We start from the raw sequence: 18,347 nt of genomic DNA on the forward strand, positions 1-18,347 counted from the left end.
TGGTGGTGAGACTTTTTTTTTGGTAAAAGCAAATTGATTGATTAACTAGGAGGGCAAACCCTTCCACCGGTGAACGTGCATTTGCTGAAACCCCTAATATGGAGCAGTGTATTTCCCATGTTGCAGTTAAGACCACAACATATAGAAGCAGAGTTAGACCATTCAGCCCATTGAGTCTGCTCTGCCATTCGATCATGGCTGATATGTTTTTCAACCTCATTCTCCTGCCTTCTTCCCCCATAACCCATAAACCCCTTACTAAGAGAACATATCTGTCATTGCTTCAATCACTTGACCTCCACAGCCCTCTGTGTAATTGAGTTCCACAAATGCACCACCCTCTGGCTGAATTCTCCCTCATCTCAGTTCTAAAGAGTCATGTCTTCATTCTGAGACTGTGCCCTCGGGTCCTCGTCTTTCCTACTAGTGGAAACATCGTTTTCATGTCTGCTTTATCCAAGCCTTTAAGTAGTCCATAAACTTCCTTGAGATTCTCTTCCCCTGCCCCCACACGTCCCATTCTTCTCAACTGCTCCTCATATGACAAGCCATTTATCTCCAACATCATTCTCTTAAACCTCCTCCAAGGCAGCATATCATTTCTTTATATATGGGTGCCAAAACTACTCTCAATATTCCAAATATGGTCTGACCAAAGCCATATGCAGGCTTAGTAGTACATCCTGCTCTTGTATTCCAGCCATCTTGATTTGAGTGCTAATATTACATTTGCCTTCCTAACTGCTAACTCAACCTGTTAATCATAAGAGAATCCTGAATTAGGACTCCCAAGTCCCTTTGTGCTTTGTATTTCTGAAGCCTTTCCTTGTTTAAAAAATATTCTGTCTCTCCTTCCTACCAAATTGCATAACCTCACACTTTCCCACATTGTATCCCATCTGCCACTTATTTGTCCACTGTCTGAGCCTGTCCAACTCTTTCTGCAGCTTCCCCAACACTACCTATCCCTCTACCTATCTTTATGTCATCTGCAGACTTAGCAAAATGCTCTCAGTTCCTTCGTCTGGATCATTAATGTATAATGTGAATGGTTGGGATCACAACCACTGACCCCTGCACAACTTCACTAGTCACTGGCTGCCATCATGAAAAAGACCCCTTTATCTCTACTCTCTGTCTCCTGCCAGTCAGCCAATCCTCTATCCATACCAGTACCTTGCCCCCAACATTGCGGGCTCTTATTTAGGAGCCTCCTACGTGATTCCTTGTCAAAGGCCTTCTGAAAATCCAAATACATCACATGCAGTGGCTCTCTTTTCTAACTTGCTCGTTACCTCCTCAACGAATTCTAATACATTTGTCAGGCATGACCTTCCCCTTGACAAAGCCGTGCTGACTTAATCCTACTTTACATGCACTTCCAAGTACTCCATGATCTCATCCCTAATAATAGACTCTAAACAACTGAGGTCAGGCTAATTGGCCAATAGTTTTCCGTCTTGCTGGGGACTCCCTTTCCTTCTAAACAAGGTGTTTCGTTAGCCATTTTCAAAGTCCTGTGGAACCCTCCCTGACTCCAATGATTTCCAAAAGATCACCACAAATATCTCCACAATCTCCTCAGCTATCTCCTTCAGAATCCTGGGGTGTAGTCCATCTAGTCTGGGTGATTTATCCACCATCAGGCCATTCAGCTTCCCCAGCACCTGCTCCTTCGTGATCTTAGTGATGGCCATTATGCTCACCTGTTTGAAGAGTCTTTCGGGAGTGGTTAGTAGTGAATGAGACCATAAATGATACTAGATTTAAACACTGAAAACATGATGTGGGCTTATACTCTGTCTTCTGCCTATAAACTGCACTGAAGGTAGGGAAGTAAATTATTCCAGTTCTCTGCCTTGAAAATTAGCTCCAGTACTGTGGGTTAAACTCCAATCTTGTACTTTTAGAACTGAGGTTATAGACCAGAATGTATCTTATCAACATGCACCAAAACTGTGACCGGTGAATGGACTCTGTCAGTAATAGAGTTTGGAATCTATATCTAAACCATTTTCCTTTCTTGATACTGATTTTAATGAATTATTGATTCATGGTTGTCCTGTTCTGTTCTAGCACAACAGTCTTTAGCTCTCAATCTTTCTGTGGTGACTGTCAGAATTCTGAAGGGATGAAGAGCTTGAATTTTTGGTCTATTCTCTCTTAACATAATCTCTTTCTCTGTTTGGAATGGTCTTAAGTATTTTCACCTTCAATGTTGACTTTATGGGGCCACTGAAATCAGATTGCTTCACTTTTCTTCATATGTCTGTTTCAGTTTGTAATAGAGGAAGAAAGTAACTATTTCCTAATCAACCTGTGAAAAGATGTTATTACACACCTTTGAAGCAGGTGGGACTTCTGACACTACCACTGCACCACAAGAACCTCCTAGAGAGAGGAAAATACTGGTGTTGCATCATTAAACAACACGTTGGATTAATTTGAGTGATGATCTTGTTTCATATTTGTCAGGAGGACAAACACTTAGGGGCTCTGAGCAGTTTTAGCCTCCAGTTCATTAACAATGAGAGTTCTACAGCTGCAGTTCTTGAGGAGCCTGGTAGGAGGCGGCAATATTTATGTCTAATTACTGATATTAAGCACTGCCTTTGGTTTATCTAAAACCTTTATGTGGTAGATCCCTTTGAAACTTCTTGTGGATCCCGCCAAGATAGCAGATACTTAGTTGAGAATTGCTACTCTATGTAATTGTGGAGCTGCTAATCACTGTGAGGTAACCCTACTGTATCTTGCTTACTTGAAGGATGAGGAATACCAGGGAGGTGAGCAAGTGCATGTGAAGAGATTCCACATTCTCCCGGCGTCTGCATGGGTTTCCTCTGAATGCTCCAGTTTCCTGCTATAAGTTTGGCTATACTATATTGCCCTGTAGTGTCCAGCAATGTGCATGTGATCTACAGCGTTCAAATAGAATTATCTCTGTTTAGGATTTACTGGGAATGGAGAAGATATTTAAATCATACTTTTGATAGTTCTCATTTGGGAGATGATCCTTTGTTTTCTCATACAGCAAGAAAGGCCACCATCCCTAAAAAGTGCTTTGTATTAATGAGATTCCAGGATGGCACCAGTATTATAGTGAAAATGTCCATAAGTTATTTACTTTCATGGGATGTAGATATTACTGGTCCATTATTACCCATTCCTAATTGCCTTTTTTGGAGGTGTGGTGAGCTGTTGCCTTGAAGATCAGTTGTCCATGCAGTGAATGTTCCTGCTCATTGCTTTAAGATAGGGAGTTCCAGGATTTATATTCAATCCTGCCTCTTACAATGAAGAAGTTTGCAGACGATAAAATGGTTGTGTGACATCAATGATAGGGCAGGGAGTTCTGCTTTTCAGGAAGATGTTTGTTTCTCAATCAGACTCATCTAAAGCAAAGGTGATTCATTAATATCCTCCCCATTTTTAGGTTTTGAATCTTTTCAATTTTTAGGAATATATATCTATATTTAAAGACTATCTGGGAAATAAAAACTGGAAGATTTTGTTGAGGTTGTACAAGGCATTGGTGTGGCCAGTTTTAGAATATTGCATATTCACCCTGCTATGGGAAAGATGTTGTTAAACTAGAAAGGGTACAGAAAAAATTAACAGCCATGTTGCCAGTACTGGAGGGTTTGAGTTATAATGAGAGGTTGGATAAGCTGGGACTTTTTTTCTTAAAGCATCAGAGGCTGAGGTTATTGAGGTTTATAAAATCATGAACGGCATAGATAAGGTGAATAGCCAAGGTCTTTTTTCCAAAGGTAGGTTTGAGGTGAGAGGGGAAAGATTTAAAAGGAACCTGAGGAGCAACTTTTTCATATAAAGGATGGTGCATATATGGAAAGTGCTGCCAGAGGAAATGGTAAATGCAGGTACAATTAGAACATTTAAAAGATATTTGGACAGGTACGTGAATAGGAAAGGTTTAAGAGAGATATGGGCCAAACGCAGGCTAACGGTTCAGTTCAGTTCAAAAAACCTGGTCAGCATGGATGACCAGAAGGATTTGTTTCTGTGCTGTATGACTGTTACTCTATAATTATTTGGGCACTTTCTAGATTGAAAAGGATTCTTACCATGTGATTATCTTCGGCAACTGGTGTACAAGGACACCCATGTCTCATTGCACATTCCCTTCTCTCAATTTATAGCCATACAGATAATCATCCACCTTTCTGTTTTTGCTACTAAACTGGATAACCACATATTTATCCACTATATACTTCATTTGTCACTTAGCTTGTCCAAATCACATTGAAGCATCTCTGCATTCTCCTCACAGCTCATGTTCCCACCTACTGTGTGGTGTCTGAAAACATGGAGATATTACTTTTAGTCCCTCATCTAAGTCATTAACATATATTGTGAATAGCTGGGGTCCTATCACTGCGTTGGCCCATGGGTCACTGCCTGCCATTCGGAAAAAGACACGTTTATTTCTTTTCTTTGTTTCCTGCCTGCTAACCAGTGTTCTATCTATCTCAATCCACTACCCCCAAATCAATGTGCTTTAATTTTACACACTGATTTCTTATATGGGACTTTGTCAAAAGCCTTTGAATTTTCAAATAAACCACTGACTCCCCTTCATCAACTCTGCCAGCAACATTCTCAAAAAACACCAGGAGTTTTGTCAAGCATGATTTTTCTTTTGTAAATCTGATCCTGCCACTGTTTTCCAAGTTCTCTGCTATTAAATATTTTATAATGGACTCTAGCATTTCCCCAATACTGATGACAGGTGGAATGGTAATGCATCCACTATTTCTAGAGCCACTGCCTTAAGTACTCTGGGTTATATTGCCCTGTAGTGTCCAGCAATATGCAGGTTAGGTGGATTAGCCACGGTAAATGTGGGTTTCCGAGGATAGGGTGGGTTCAGGTGGGATGTTCTTTGGAGGGCCAGTGCAGGCTCAATGGGCCAAATGCCTCTTTCTGCATTGTAGGGATTTATCACAGTTCTAAGACTACTCATACTCTGTTTTCCCTTTCTTAATCAACCCCTTTGTTTTCCTTTGCTAAATTCTAATCTGCGTTAGTGTGGCACAGTGGCTCAGTGGTTAGCATTGCTGCCTCACAATGCCAGGGACCTGCGTTCAATTCTACCCTCAGGCAACTGTCTGTGTGGAGTTTGCACGTTCTCCCCGTGTCTATGTGGATTTCCTCCGGGTACTCTGGTTTCCTCCCACAGTCCAAAGATGTGCAGGCTAGGTCGTTTGGCCGAGGTAAATTGCCCATAGTATTTAGGAATATGTAGATTAGGTGGGTTATAGGGAGATGGGTCTGGGTGGGATGCTCTGAGGATCAGTGTGGACTTGTTGGGCCGAAGGGCCTGTTTCCACACTGCAGGGATTCCATGATCCATGCTCCCACTCCTCAAATCTGTTGGTTGTTTTCTAGTCAATTTGTTTGCTTCTTCCTTGAATTTAATATGTTCTCTAATTTCCCTTATGAGCCATGGTTGGATCAAGAATGAACAGTTGTTACAGATCCCCCCTTATCTTTCCACTATCCTTTCTACGAGAGGGTTAGAGGCTTTTGTGCTAGTGGTTGCTTAGCAACTCTGCCTTGTCGTAGAATTTAGTTTTTCAAGTCCAGAAGAGTGTGAGGGAGGCACCTCAGAACCTGCAGGACTCTCTTGAAATCCTTTGTTTAGACAAAATTGCCAGGAACCTGGAGTTTCCAAGGTACGGGTGTTTCTGTTTGATAAAACTGGAAGAAGCACACCGCGGCTAATCCCCAAAGACTTGAATCTTCATCACTCTGTGCTGTCAATAATTCAGCTTCATCAACAGGATGTCCAGGAGATGTGAGAAGGCATCACTTCTATTCTTTATTCCCAGATTCTTGGCATGCAGGTGTTTTTTTTCCCTTTATAATGAAATAAAACAGTCTCTACAGAAACTTGTCTTTTTCTGTTTTGTGTGGAGCGGATTACAACTTTGGTGTTAATCAGTGTTTGCCACCTGTTTTATATTGTTCATAATTAACAGATTATTTTGAGTTCATTAAAAAAATTCTGGTGAAATCTTTATTTTATTCTGGTCAAAGTGAGCATTCTGGACAAAAGATAAGCAGTTGTGACACTTGATTATCTCTGCTTTCCTTCGGTCACAGTTGCAACACTATGCATAAATTATTTCCCACATTAGCCAACAGCAGCACTTCTGTACTAATCCATTGGCTATAAAATGGTTTGAAACATTCTAATAATGTGATACATGGAATCTCTTCCTTACAAACAAGAAGCAGGAGTAGGCCTTCAGTTCCTTGAGACTGCTCAACCATTTAATAAAATCATGGCTGACTTGACTGTGACCTCAAATCCATAATCTTGCCTAATGTCAACAACATTTCACCCTTTTGTTTACTAATAATCTATCACCCTCTATTTTAAAATTATTCAAAGGTTCTGGTTTCATCACCTTTTCAAGAAAAGTCCAAAGACTTTCTCCATTTAATTAATTCATGGTGTTTGAGGGTCATTGGCTAGGCCACCTTTGATTACTCATTCCTAGTTGCCTTTGAGAGGGTCGTGGTGAGCTGCCTTCTTGAACTCCTCTATTTGGTGTGGGTACCCGTAGAATGCTGAGAAGGAGGGAGTTCAGGATTTTGATTAATCAACATTGAAGAAACAGTGATCTGTTTTCAAGTCAGGATGGTCAGTGGCTTGGAGGAGAACTTGCAGGTAGTGGTGTTCCCATGTATTTGCTGCCCTTGTCCTTCTTTTGAAAGTGGTCTTGGGTTTGGAAGGTGCTGTCTAAGGATCTTTGGTAAATTTCTGCAGTGCGTCTTGTAGATAGTACACCTGCTGGTACTGAGCGTCGGTGGTGGAGGGAGTGGATGTTTGTGAATGTGGTGCCAATCAAGTGGGCTGCTTTGTCCTGGATGGTGAGCTTCTCGAGTGTTGTTGGAGCTGCACCCATCCAGGCAATGGGGAGTATTCCATCACACTCCTGACTTGTGTCTTGTAGATGGTGGACAGTCTTGCAGAATCAGATGGTGAGTTACTGCAAGATTCCTGATCTCTGACCTGTTACAGTTACAGGATTTATATGACTAGTCCAGCTTCTGGTCAATGGTAACCTCCAGGCTGTTGATAGTAGGGGATTCAGCATTGGACATTCCATTCACGGGAGAAGTTTAGCACATCAATAATATTACTGTGTTAGTAATCCAGAACTCCAGTCCAATGTTCTAGGGGATATTGGTTCAAATTCCACCATTGTAGATGGTGAAATTTGAATTCAATGAAAATCTAGAATAATGAGCTATGCTAACCCTGCAACCACAGTTGATTTGCTGTAAAACCCATCTGACCTATATGTGACTCCAGACCTAGAACAATGTGGTTGACACTTAACTGCCCTGTTGGCAATAAATGCTGGCCTAACCTGAGATGCTCTTGTACCATAAAAATAATTTGCAACACTCAACAAAAATAATCTCGTCCTCATTTTAAATGGATGACTTCTGATTTTTAAAGTATCGTCTCATTTTAGATTCTCCCATTGAAAGGAAACATCCTGTCCACATTCACCATGTCAAGATTCCTTTGTCATATTGCTTCTTCTAAACTCCAGTTTATGTAATTGAGGCCTGTCTCACCTTTCCTAATAAGACAACTCACCATTCCAGACATCAGTCTGGGAAACCTTATCTGAACTGCTTCCAATGTATTTAATTCTTTCTTTAAATAAGGAAGACTGTACACTATACTCTTGATGTGATCTCACTAGTGTCCTGTATAACTGAAGTCTAATCTCTCCATTTTTGTATTCAATTCCCCTGGGAATAATTTATATAATTCTAATAGTGCTCCTAATTACTTGCTGTATCTGCATACTGGTGTGTTGCAGCAGGACATCCAGACCCCTCCGCCTCTCATATCTCAGCAATCTCACTATTTTGAAGACACGTTCTTTATTTTTCCTGCCAAGATAAATAATACATATTTCATATACATTTGCCCATTCACTGGAAATTCAAGTACAACACACCCATTCAATTCTCTTTATCCATAGCATGCTACTTCCTCAAAGAACACCAACAGATTAGTTAAACATGATATTCTTTTCAGAAATCCACGTTAACTCTGCCTGATTACTTTGAACTCATGTCCTGCTATAACATATCTAATAATAACTTTTGACATTTTTCCTGAGGCTGTTACACTAACTGGCCTATAGCTTACTGCTTTATTTTGCTCTCTTTAGATAAAGGAAGACATCTGCTATCTTCCAATCAAATGAAATCTTCCCAAATCAAGAGAATTTTGGAAAATGAAAACTAATGCATCAACCACCTCATTAGCTACTTCTTTTATGATGATAAGATGATGTCCATCAGGGCCAACACTTGTCAGCTTGCAGCTCTAATGTATGCTTGGTACCACTTCTCTAGTGATTGTAATTATTCTCAATTCCTCCCTCCCCTCCATCTTCTGATTTATATTTTTCTGGCATGTTAATTACATCTTCTGTAGCAAAAACTAATGCAATCTGTTCAATTCATCCACCATCTCTTTATTTTCCATTATTAATTCTCCAGACTCACTTTCAATTGGAACACTTGTATATTTAACTCTTTCTAAAAATAAATTATGAAAATTCATACTAATTGTTTTATTTTTGGCTACCATTCTCTTGTACTCCAATTTTTCCTTGCTTATCATTCTGTTTTAATATCCAAAATTTGACCTGCTTTCTGCCTTCACACAACTATGTTTTATTCTGTAAGTTTGATCTTTGACCTTTTCAGTGAACCATGGATGGTGGATCTATCCCTTGTGTAAAGATTGTATATTTTTATTTTTCTGTGTTTTTCATTTTGGACTGAATGGGGAAAGGACTATTTAAAAACCAAGGATTGCTGCACTTTTTAAATGCCACTAACCTGACATTCATTTTAAGTGCTGTCTTCCCAGGCACTAGTTAAAGCAATAGTGAAAATCTGGTTACAGACAAGCTGGAGCTAGGGGTCTGGACAAATTAAGATTTGGCTGGCATAAGCAGCTAATTGGTCTGTGGATTAGTAACCAATTATTGATCATAAACACCTGCTCCCTGGCAAATGTGTGATTGGCTTCCAAGTTGACCAGCTTGATGGTGTGAATGTTTGGGAGAAGCCACCAGATCCCTGCAAAGGCAGAAGTTGAATATTTTCTCTGCAGTAATAAAACACCTTAAACCTGAAGAAAGCCAGTTTATTTTCCATCACCAGTTTCTCTACTGTACTTTACCTGTATGGGTATACTGGAGGAGAAACTTGTACTGTATATTCTTTAAAGATTACTCTGCAAGCAAGAAACAACTAGCCTGCTTTCTTCACTAAAGGTTTCCTTGTTTTGCTTTGCAAATTGTTTAACCGAGAAATGCACTTTCTCTGCATGTGTGGCACAGTATTTTAAAAAATCACATTGGTTTTTTAGTTTAAAAAACATTCTCTGGAACTTTGACTGTAACATCATGAAGCATTGTTTTTCAAAGGAATCAGAGTCACTATTTTCAGGAACACAAGCCTGACTCTATTGCCTTTTGCAGGAACCATGTCCTTCTAATGGCTACTAGATCAGATTCATTCATTTCTATTTGTAGTCTCAGTTTATTTGCATAAAGTACTGTGTGCGTTCAAATAGTATCGATAAATTTATTATTATTGCAACCTCTAATCTTTTGTGTTGATCTACTCTTAGATTTGTACTCTGTATCCTTTCTTGGACAGTTTATTATTTCCTTTATTAGTATCTCTTTCTTTTGCCTTGTCTTAATTCTGATCGTCCCAAATTTGATCCCTGGTTCTCACTAATAAGTTTAAAAATCTTTCTGCTTCCCTAGTTATGTGGCTTTGAAGAACATTAGCCCCAGCCCCAGATTGGAGTAGAAGTAATCCCATCAGTACAGACCTAACTTTTCCTAGTATTGTTGCCAGTGCTTAATGAATTGGAACCTACTAATCTTATTTGCCCTGTGCCAACATGCAGATGGATCAGGTAATAACACAGAAATCTGCACCTTTGAGGTTCTGTTTCTTAATTTGATACTTACCTCCTCGTACTGACAATGCAGAACTGTACACATGCCTTGAGCATCTTTTGCTGATTCCATGAATGATAATTTTTCCTCACTTAGGATGAAACCATGGTTCAATTACTTCAGAGATAACAAGGTGTACAGCTGGATGAACACAGCAGGCCAAGCAGCATCAGAGGAGCAGGAAGGCTGACGTTTCGGGCCTAGACCCTTTTTTCAGTTTGCCCTAACTACCAAAATCCATCCTTAAGGAAAACTGACACATCCTGTAAGACTGTTTGCCATGGCCCACTGTTACAGGGAGCAGAAACTTACAGTAAATACTACTTGTAATGTTAGATAATATGAATAAAAAATTTTTTTAAGTGTCTGGTATTTGTTACAAGACTAAAAACTTAAATTAGCATGTCACCATTAACTCTACCGTTCATCACATCTGTGATTCTGATCTCAATGAGATATAATGTTGCCTTGAAGTCAAAACCATTTTTCTTTTGCTCTTAGTATAGTTCAGACAATATGTTGGCAACACAGCAGTATATATAAAACTTGTGCTAGAAAGGATCTGGAATATTTTTCAGGCAAGCAAAACTCCAAAGATCAGTGGCTCTTTCACATTGACTGCAGCTTTCATGGATAGATGAATCAACACCTTGTTCATTACTCAGAACAAAGGTGCAAAATTGTATCTGTTGCAGCTTTTTACCTCTTCCTGATCAGGGTTTTTTAAAGAAGCCAAATTTGTGTTTTGGGGTCAAGATGACTGCTATCAATTGTGCTGACACTCTGGGCTATGCCTTATTTACAGACTATGGACAAAAGCGAGATGTATTATGGGGAGGATCCTGAAACCTACTCTAATGGTAAACAGGCCTACTTCTTTCCAAATAGTAACTGTTATCAGTAATGATTCTACTGGTCCCATTTGTGTATCATCAAGTCACATTTTTTCCTTATCACTTGTTCCATTAGCATCTCACTTCACTTTGCACCATGATTCCTTTTGTCATTTAATTTCTTCTACCCAATCAGAGATCTTCCTTCACATTCTACTACAGCCCTTTCCAACTTTTTATTTACTTAAAACATGTAACATTCCTAACTATTCCCAGTTCCAATGCCAGAGTTAATGTTCCACGCTGATACTCAGTTTCTCCCCCTACATCTGGTTGCTGATCTTTCAGAATTATCAGCATTTTTCAAAAATTTTTCTACCACTCCCACAGACCTACAGGAAAGCTGTGCAGCACAAATGCTGCATAATGCCAGTAATGAACATACTTGGAGGTTATAGAGCTTGTGCTAGAAATTTCTACATGGATGGTCCAGCATCAGAGTCCATTAGGCTGATCATAAACTCCATAGTGGACTGCACACTGTCATATGTCCTGTACGAACAGGCCATACAAACCTGTATATAGGAACAAAGAGATTTAGTCCATCAGATTGATTTGGGTCTCAGCAAGTCAGCCTAGAGCCTGAGAGGAGCAGGAAAGCTGATGTTTCAGGTCTAGAAATGGGGGAGGGGAAGGGGATTCTGAAATAAATAGGGAGAGAGGGGGAGATGGATAAAGGAGAAGATAGGTGGAGAGGAGACAGACAGGTCAAAGAGGCGGGGATGGAGCCTGTAAAGGTGAGTGTAGGTGGGGAGTTAGGGAGGGGATAGGTTGGTCCAGGGAAGACGGACAGGTCAAGGGGGTGGGATGACGCCAGTAGGTAGGAGATGGAGGTGGGCTTGAGGTGGGAGGAGGGGATAGGTGGGAGGAAGGACAAGCTGGGCTGGTTTTGGGATGCGGTCGGGGAAGGGGAGATTTTGAAGCTTATGAAGTCCACATGGATCTCCCCTCCCCCGACCGCATCCCAAAACCAGCCCAGCTTGTCCCCACCTCCCTAACCTGTCCTTCCTCCCATCTATCCCCTCCTCCCACCTGATACTCCACCCCCATCTCCCACCTACTAGCCTCCTCCCGCCCCCCTGACCTGTCCCCCCTCCCTGGACTCACCTATCCCCTCCCAAACTCACCACCTACACTCACCTTTACTGGCTCACCCCCCCCGCCTCTTTGACCTGTCTGTCTCCTCTCCACCTATCTTTTCCTTTATCCATCTTCTATCCGCCTCCCCCTCTCTCCCTATTTATTTCAGAATCCTCTTCCCCTCCCCCATTTCTGAAGGAGGGTCTAGACCCGAAACGTCAGCTTTCCGGCTCCTCTGATGCTGCTTGGCCTGCTGTGTTCACTCAGCTCTACACCTTGTTGTCTCAGATTCTCCAGACTCAGCAGTTCCTAATATCTCAGCCTACAGCCTACTTTATAAGTGCCACTGCAGTCGTTCAGAACCTGACCATCATCATTGAATTAAATCTCAGCTGATCTATGCCTCAACTCCATTTATCCATCTTTGTTCCAGGTTCATAGATACTCTTACCCAACAGAAAATATCCCAGTCTTCAAAATTTTAATTGGCCTTCAGCTTTTCATGGGGAACGAGTTCTGGATTTTCACTACCGTTTGTGAGGAAAAACGTTTCCTAATTTCACTGCTAAATGATCATCCCCACTTTTAAGATTATTCATTCTTGTTCTGTTTCCCCAAACCAAGGAAACAGTTCTTCTACAATGACTGTATCAAATATATTTTAAATATCTCAGTTTTATAACCAACTGTCTAAGCAAAGGGAATTTGCTCCTTAAATTCCTCCAGGATAGCGTTGCAAACCTGAAGACTTTTGCCAGTCAGCATCTGCTTGAACAGGAGAAACTATCCCAATGTCAAACCTCATAAAAGTGCACCTTGCCTTTAAGAGGTGCAAGCAACCTGCCAGATTTCACACCCATCCAACAGATGCAATAATGAATTGGGCACAATCCTAAAACGGTTTTGCACCCAATTCATCAGACAGGTAATCTGGACATTAAAAACAAAGAGCTGTAGAAACTCAGCAGCTCTGGCAGAATGTATAAACAGAAAAATAGATGTAATGCTGAATCCAACATTTTTGGTCTCCAGCATTTTGCAGTATTTGCTTTTATTTGGGGGAGGTGGTAGCTTAGTGGTAATATCACAAGACTAGCAATCCAGAACCTTGGGCTAATGTTCTTAGGACATGGGTTTGAATCCCACTGCGACAGATTGTAAAATTTGAATTCAATAAAAATAAAAAATAAAGCCAGTCTAATGGTGACCATGTAACCATCATCGATTGTCATTAAAAAAATCACTAATGCCCTTTAGGGAAAGAAATCTGCTGCCCTTTCCTGATCAGGTCTACATGTAACTTCAGACCCATGGCATTGTAGTTGACACTTAACCGTAAGGGATAGGCATTAAATACTGGTCCAGCTACAGAGAATCACATCCCATGAACAAATATTGAAAAAAGTCTTCTCACCCACCAGTTACAATTATTTCACTTGGCAAAAACAGCACAAAATTAGGTTGAAAGAAATCTTAACATGAAAATGCACGGAGCATGAACTTTGTAATGAGAGGTTTTAATTTTTAAAATAAATCACTTAGACCAACGCAAGCTGTGTTCCAGATGAAAATAATTTGGTAGTTTCTTTCTAATATTTTATTGGCGTTGTCAAAATAACCACAAATTGAAAATATTGAATTTGGTGGAATATTTACTTTAAAAATGTCGACCATATTTATGCAAAATATATGTGTAAAGCACAAATTAGCATATATCTTAACTTTAAATTAACTTTAGATTGAAATGTAAGCCAGCACCAAGCACATAATTTTTAGGAACAGAAAAAATATGCTAGCTTCAAACAGCATCAAAAACAAATACAATTTGGTGAATCCAATTGATAGTACAATTCAATATTCTTCTTGATAATTTATTCCACAGGTTTAGCATCATTGAGACAGCATTCTACTTGGTTTCTGTTTTATTTCTATTTGCCATGTCTTCTGACCCTTGAAACTTTGCCTTGCACATCGATTGCCCAATAAATTTTCAAAACCTCTTTATAAATGGAAATATTAAGTTGGTACCTCCAAGACTTTTTCTTTTCCAGAGAAAAGTGGCTTATCTGACAGAACTTGTCCCGACAAGTTAATACCCAGAATCATGTTTACTTCTTTATTGTATTCTATATGTAGAATGTGCAGCACACAAACAGTAATAGCCTATGCTCCACATCAGTCCCCTCACACCCTACTTGGTCTCACTAACAGCAGAATCTTTGACTTCTTTTTCCCTCATGTATTAATCTAGTTTCCCCTTAAATACATCTCTGCTGTTTGCCTTATGGACTCTATGTAGTAGCAAATTTCACATCTTACCACTTTCTGGATAAGAAAGTTACTCCTTTACAAAATATATAATCTATTAATTATAATTAATATCCTTTCCACAATTCATGACCAGAACTGGTAATTATACCTAATTAATATGTTGAGACAATTTTATTTGATAAATACTCTCATATCAGATGCTGTACAGAATGAAGGTCCAATGTGCTGGAAAAGCATTGCTTTCGCTTAATCTTCAAGTATAGCAAGTTCTACTTCTCATATCAGTCAACCTGTTGGCTTTTGAGTGCAGTTACTAGTTTACGGATAAATGTGGGGCAGTTTTGATTTTGTAATGTACTAAGTTAATGCAATTTAATTGTGATCCATTGGTATTTTCAGGCCTGTGGTTAGAATGGCAAGGCTGCCCCATGGCACATTTTACCATTTCCTGCTGTTCTTGTATTCTTAACTTTAGAAGCACTTCACTTCAGTTCTGATGAAGAGTCATCTAGACTTGAAACATTAGCTTGTTCTCTCTCCACGGATGCTGTCTGACCCATGGTGATCTCCAGCATTTGTTGTTTTCAGTCTGGAAGAGAAAGACTTGAACTTTTTATAAAACTCTTCCAGTAATAAATTAATTTATGGTGTTTCTGTGGAAGATTGTATTTACAGGTAATTCATAAAGAAAATTAGTTCCATTACAAAGATAAACATCTGGCGTGTGTCCTGAACTGCTGTATGCATCAGTTTATCTTAGTTGGAAAAAGGCGCAGACACAAAACAGCATGAACCATGGCTGTAAATTCAACCTGCCCAGTGCAAAAAGAAAAATACAATTCTATCACAACAGCTATAATCATTTTATACTCCAGATTCCCAAAATTCATTTGGTTACTAAGACAGGGAGACATACCAAGAGGCGTTTCAACCCGGATTGCTTTGGTACAGTGATGAATTATTATTGCATTAATTGGGCTAAGAGTAAACCCACTGTCACAACAACAACAACAACAATAACAACAAAAGCAAAGTGGCTGGAAAAGCTCAGCAGGTCTGGCAGCATCTGTGAAGAAAAAAATTAGAGTTAACATTTCGGGTCTGGTGACCCTTCCTCAGAATGAGGAAATCCACTAGTAAATCAACTGCTGTGCCCTTTTAGCCATAGAATTCTGATTGGGACTCCAGAACCGAGAAAGAGAAAGTTAATTTTTTTTTTAAAAGCAGAAGAAGGAAGCTCGGATTACAGTACTCATCAAGAGTTTTCCCATAGCTTCTCAGACCTGGCTCCCAGCTGCAGCAGCACTGGCACCTATCACTGGGCATGCAGTGTTAGACACAAAGCTCTTTCAGAACAGTTTCAGTTGAGGAGCCAATAGATACTTTATAGAACACAGAGGAAGTGGGACGATTGTCACAGCACAACATAAAAATTGGATTCTGATTTTCCATGATCCAGATGCCTGTGGTGATAACTAGAACTAATTATTCCATTGGAACTTGCACAAGTAATAGATACAAACTATGATTGTGGCCTGAATCAAAAACAGAATAGCTGGAGGAACTTAGCATGTCTGCCACGTCTGTGGGAGGAAAGCAGAGTTAATGTTTTGAATCCAGTGACAGTCTACTTTCTTCCCACAGATGTTGCCAGATCTGCTGAGTTTCTCCAGCAATTTCTGATTATGTTTCAGATCTCTAGCATCTGCAGTTCTTTATTTTATATTATGATCATCACCTCATGGGCTTCTGCGGTACAAAACAATTTAATGGCTATGGTCTTTCTGCTATTTTGGGTACAACCCTAGTAACATTGATCTAAGGATGATTGCATAAATACTTTCATAATGTCAAACAAACGTCTAAAATGCCCACGTTGATTTCTGCACAAATAATAATTCCAAACAAATAGGTATTTCAGTAAATCCAGACAGTTTCTTTTAAAAAATAAATCTACAAAATGTACAACAGTTAATAAAACAGCTTTAAAACCATTTCCTCTGTTAAGTGCAGAGATATTCAAGAATCACATGTCTGTTGAAATTCAACAGAGATCCTTCTGAAGTTTAATATAGATCCAGAGAACATCTTAGACTTCAATTTCACTTTCCACTCCTTGATGATGTTCATGCGATGTCCTGTTCTTGCTTTCTATGCCTACAGAACAAAACACACATCAATGATATAAATGTATGAAAATAACAAACAGAGAAAGACCAGGAAGGCTGTCTTAGTTAGTTATGCAGAGTTTGAATATGATAATCTAAGCGCTTCAAATCATGCCAGTAGCCACCAGAGATTTTGTAACAAACACATGAAGCCAATGATTGAGAAGATTCTTCTCCAACACTTGAAGGCAACCAGAATGAGCATTTCTGAAGAAGGGTCCAGACCTGAAACGTCAGCTTTCCTGCTCCTCTGATGCTGCCTGGCCTGCTGTGTTCATCCAGCTCTACACCTTGTTATCTCAGAATGAGCTCCAGGATCTCAAACTGTCAAAAAGGTTCATCAACTAACATTCCTTCTACTGTTTGTGCAGCAGGATCGGCTGTAGTGAGGAACCACTGATCGAAATCCCTTTTGTATGAGTTCAGTAAATATATACTCTGCATAAAGAGGCAGCTGATTCCAGAGGCCCCTAATCCTCTATATAAACAGAAACCTCCTGTGTTTAATCTGGTTCTGTGCTCATGCAAGCATAGAGTGTCATGTAAAAGCAGTTATCAAGTCATAGAGTCATACAACATAAAAACAGACCCTTCAGCCCACCATTCCTAAACCAAACAACAAACACCAAACTAATTAATCTCCTTTGTTGCTTTCAATTACCCCAGGGTAGACTGAGAAAAAGGCTGAGCGTGGGGCATGGACAGGGAGAAATTCCTCCAATGTATGCAGGAGAACTTTCTGAAACAGTACATTTCCAGTCTGACCAGGGACGGAGCTGTGCTGGATCTGGTCCTAGGAAATGAGCAAAGTGGAGAATGTCAGAGTAGGGGAGTGTTTGGGAAAAGGCAATTATAATGTAAATGATGTTCAATATTAGTGTGGAAAAGGATAAAAATCAGTCAAAGATTAAGATCCAGACTAGAAGAAGGCAATTTTAGGGGTCTGAAAGGTGAAATGGAGCAAACATATTAATAGTAAAAGATTGGTGAAGGATAGAGTGGGACCCATAAGGAACAAACAGGCTCACTTAAGCAAATGGTATGGCAGAAGTACTAACTTAGCACTTTGCTTCTGTCTTTACCAAATTAGAAAATGGTGACAATGGCCCAGTTGAAAGTCTGGGTCTTGAGCAACTGAGCAGTATAATGACAGATGAAGAAGAGAAGCTAAAAGGGCTGGCAGTAATCCAGGTAGATAGGTCATCAGGCCCACGGGATGTGTTCTAGATTGCAAGTGAACAAATTACAGAGCTGTTGACAGAAATTTTCCAGGCGTCTCTGAACAAGAATTAGTTCCGTGGGACTGAATGATTGCAAATGTGACACTGTTGTTTAAGAAAGAGGCAGAGGATAACCCAGGAAACTACACACCTGTCAGCTTGACATCAATAGTTGGAAAACTGATGGAGGCCATACTCCAGAGTAAGGTAAGTATACACTTAGAGAAAAATAAGTTAATACTAGACAGTCAACATGGGTTTGTCAAGGGCAGGTCATGTCTGACAAATTGATGAAGTGACACAGGCAGTGGAGGGTAATGCTGTGGATGTTGTATATTTGGACTTTCAGAAAGCATTTGATATGGTGCCACATGGCAGGTTGGTTAGCAAATTAGAAATGTTTGGGATTGATGGCTGCATGGAGTAGAAGTTGGCGAAAAGAGAGAAAAGAGAGTGTGAGTACAGTTGGGCATTTCTGAGGCTGGAGATGTGTTGAAAGTGATGTTGCCCACAGATTGGTTCCAAAACCATTCTTGTACTGATTTAAGTAAACCATCTGGAAGACAGGTGTTGTGGGCAAAACCTCTAAGTTTGCATGTGTTACTAAGCTGAGGAGAATAGTGAGTTGTGAGGATAATGCTGAGTGACTTTAGAGGGACATTGACAAGT

General features: G+C 39.9%; 1 protein-coding gene across 1 annotated transcript in view; it reads right to left on the reverse strand.

The window, feature by feature from the left end:
- Positions 1-14,442: 14,442 nt before the first annotated feature.
- The window catches only part of LOC109938062 (sodium/hydrogen exchanger 9B2-like), a 109,856-nt gene continuing 105,951 nt past the window's right edge, over positions 14,443-18,347 (reverse strand). Inside the window, exon 13 of the mRNA XM_048613452.1 lies at positions 14,443-16,447. Coding sequence (XP_048469409.1) covers positions 16,380-16,447 — 68 coding nt within the window. The 3' untranslated portion in view covers positions 14,443-16,379. The remainder of the gene's footprint in view (positions 16,448-18,347) is intronic.

Source organism: Rhincodon typus, chromosome 1 (genome assembly GCF_021869965.1).
Source record: "Rhincodon typus isolate 14 chromosome 1, sRhiTyp1.1, whole genome shotgun sequence".
NCBI lineage: Eukaryota > Metazoa > Chordata > Chondrichthyes > Orectolobiformes > Rhincodontidae > Rhincodon > Rhincodon typus.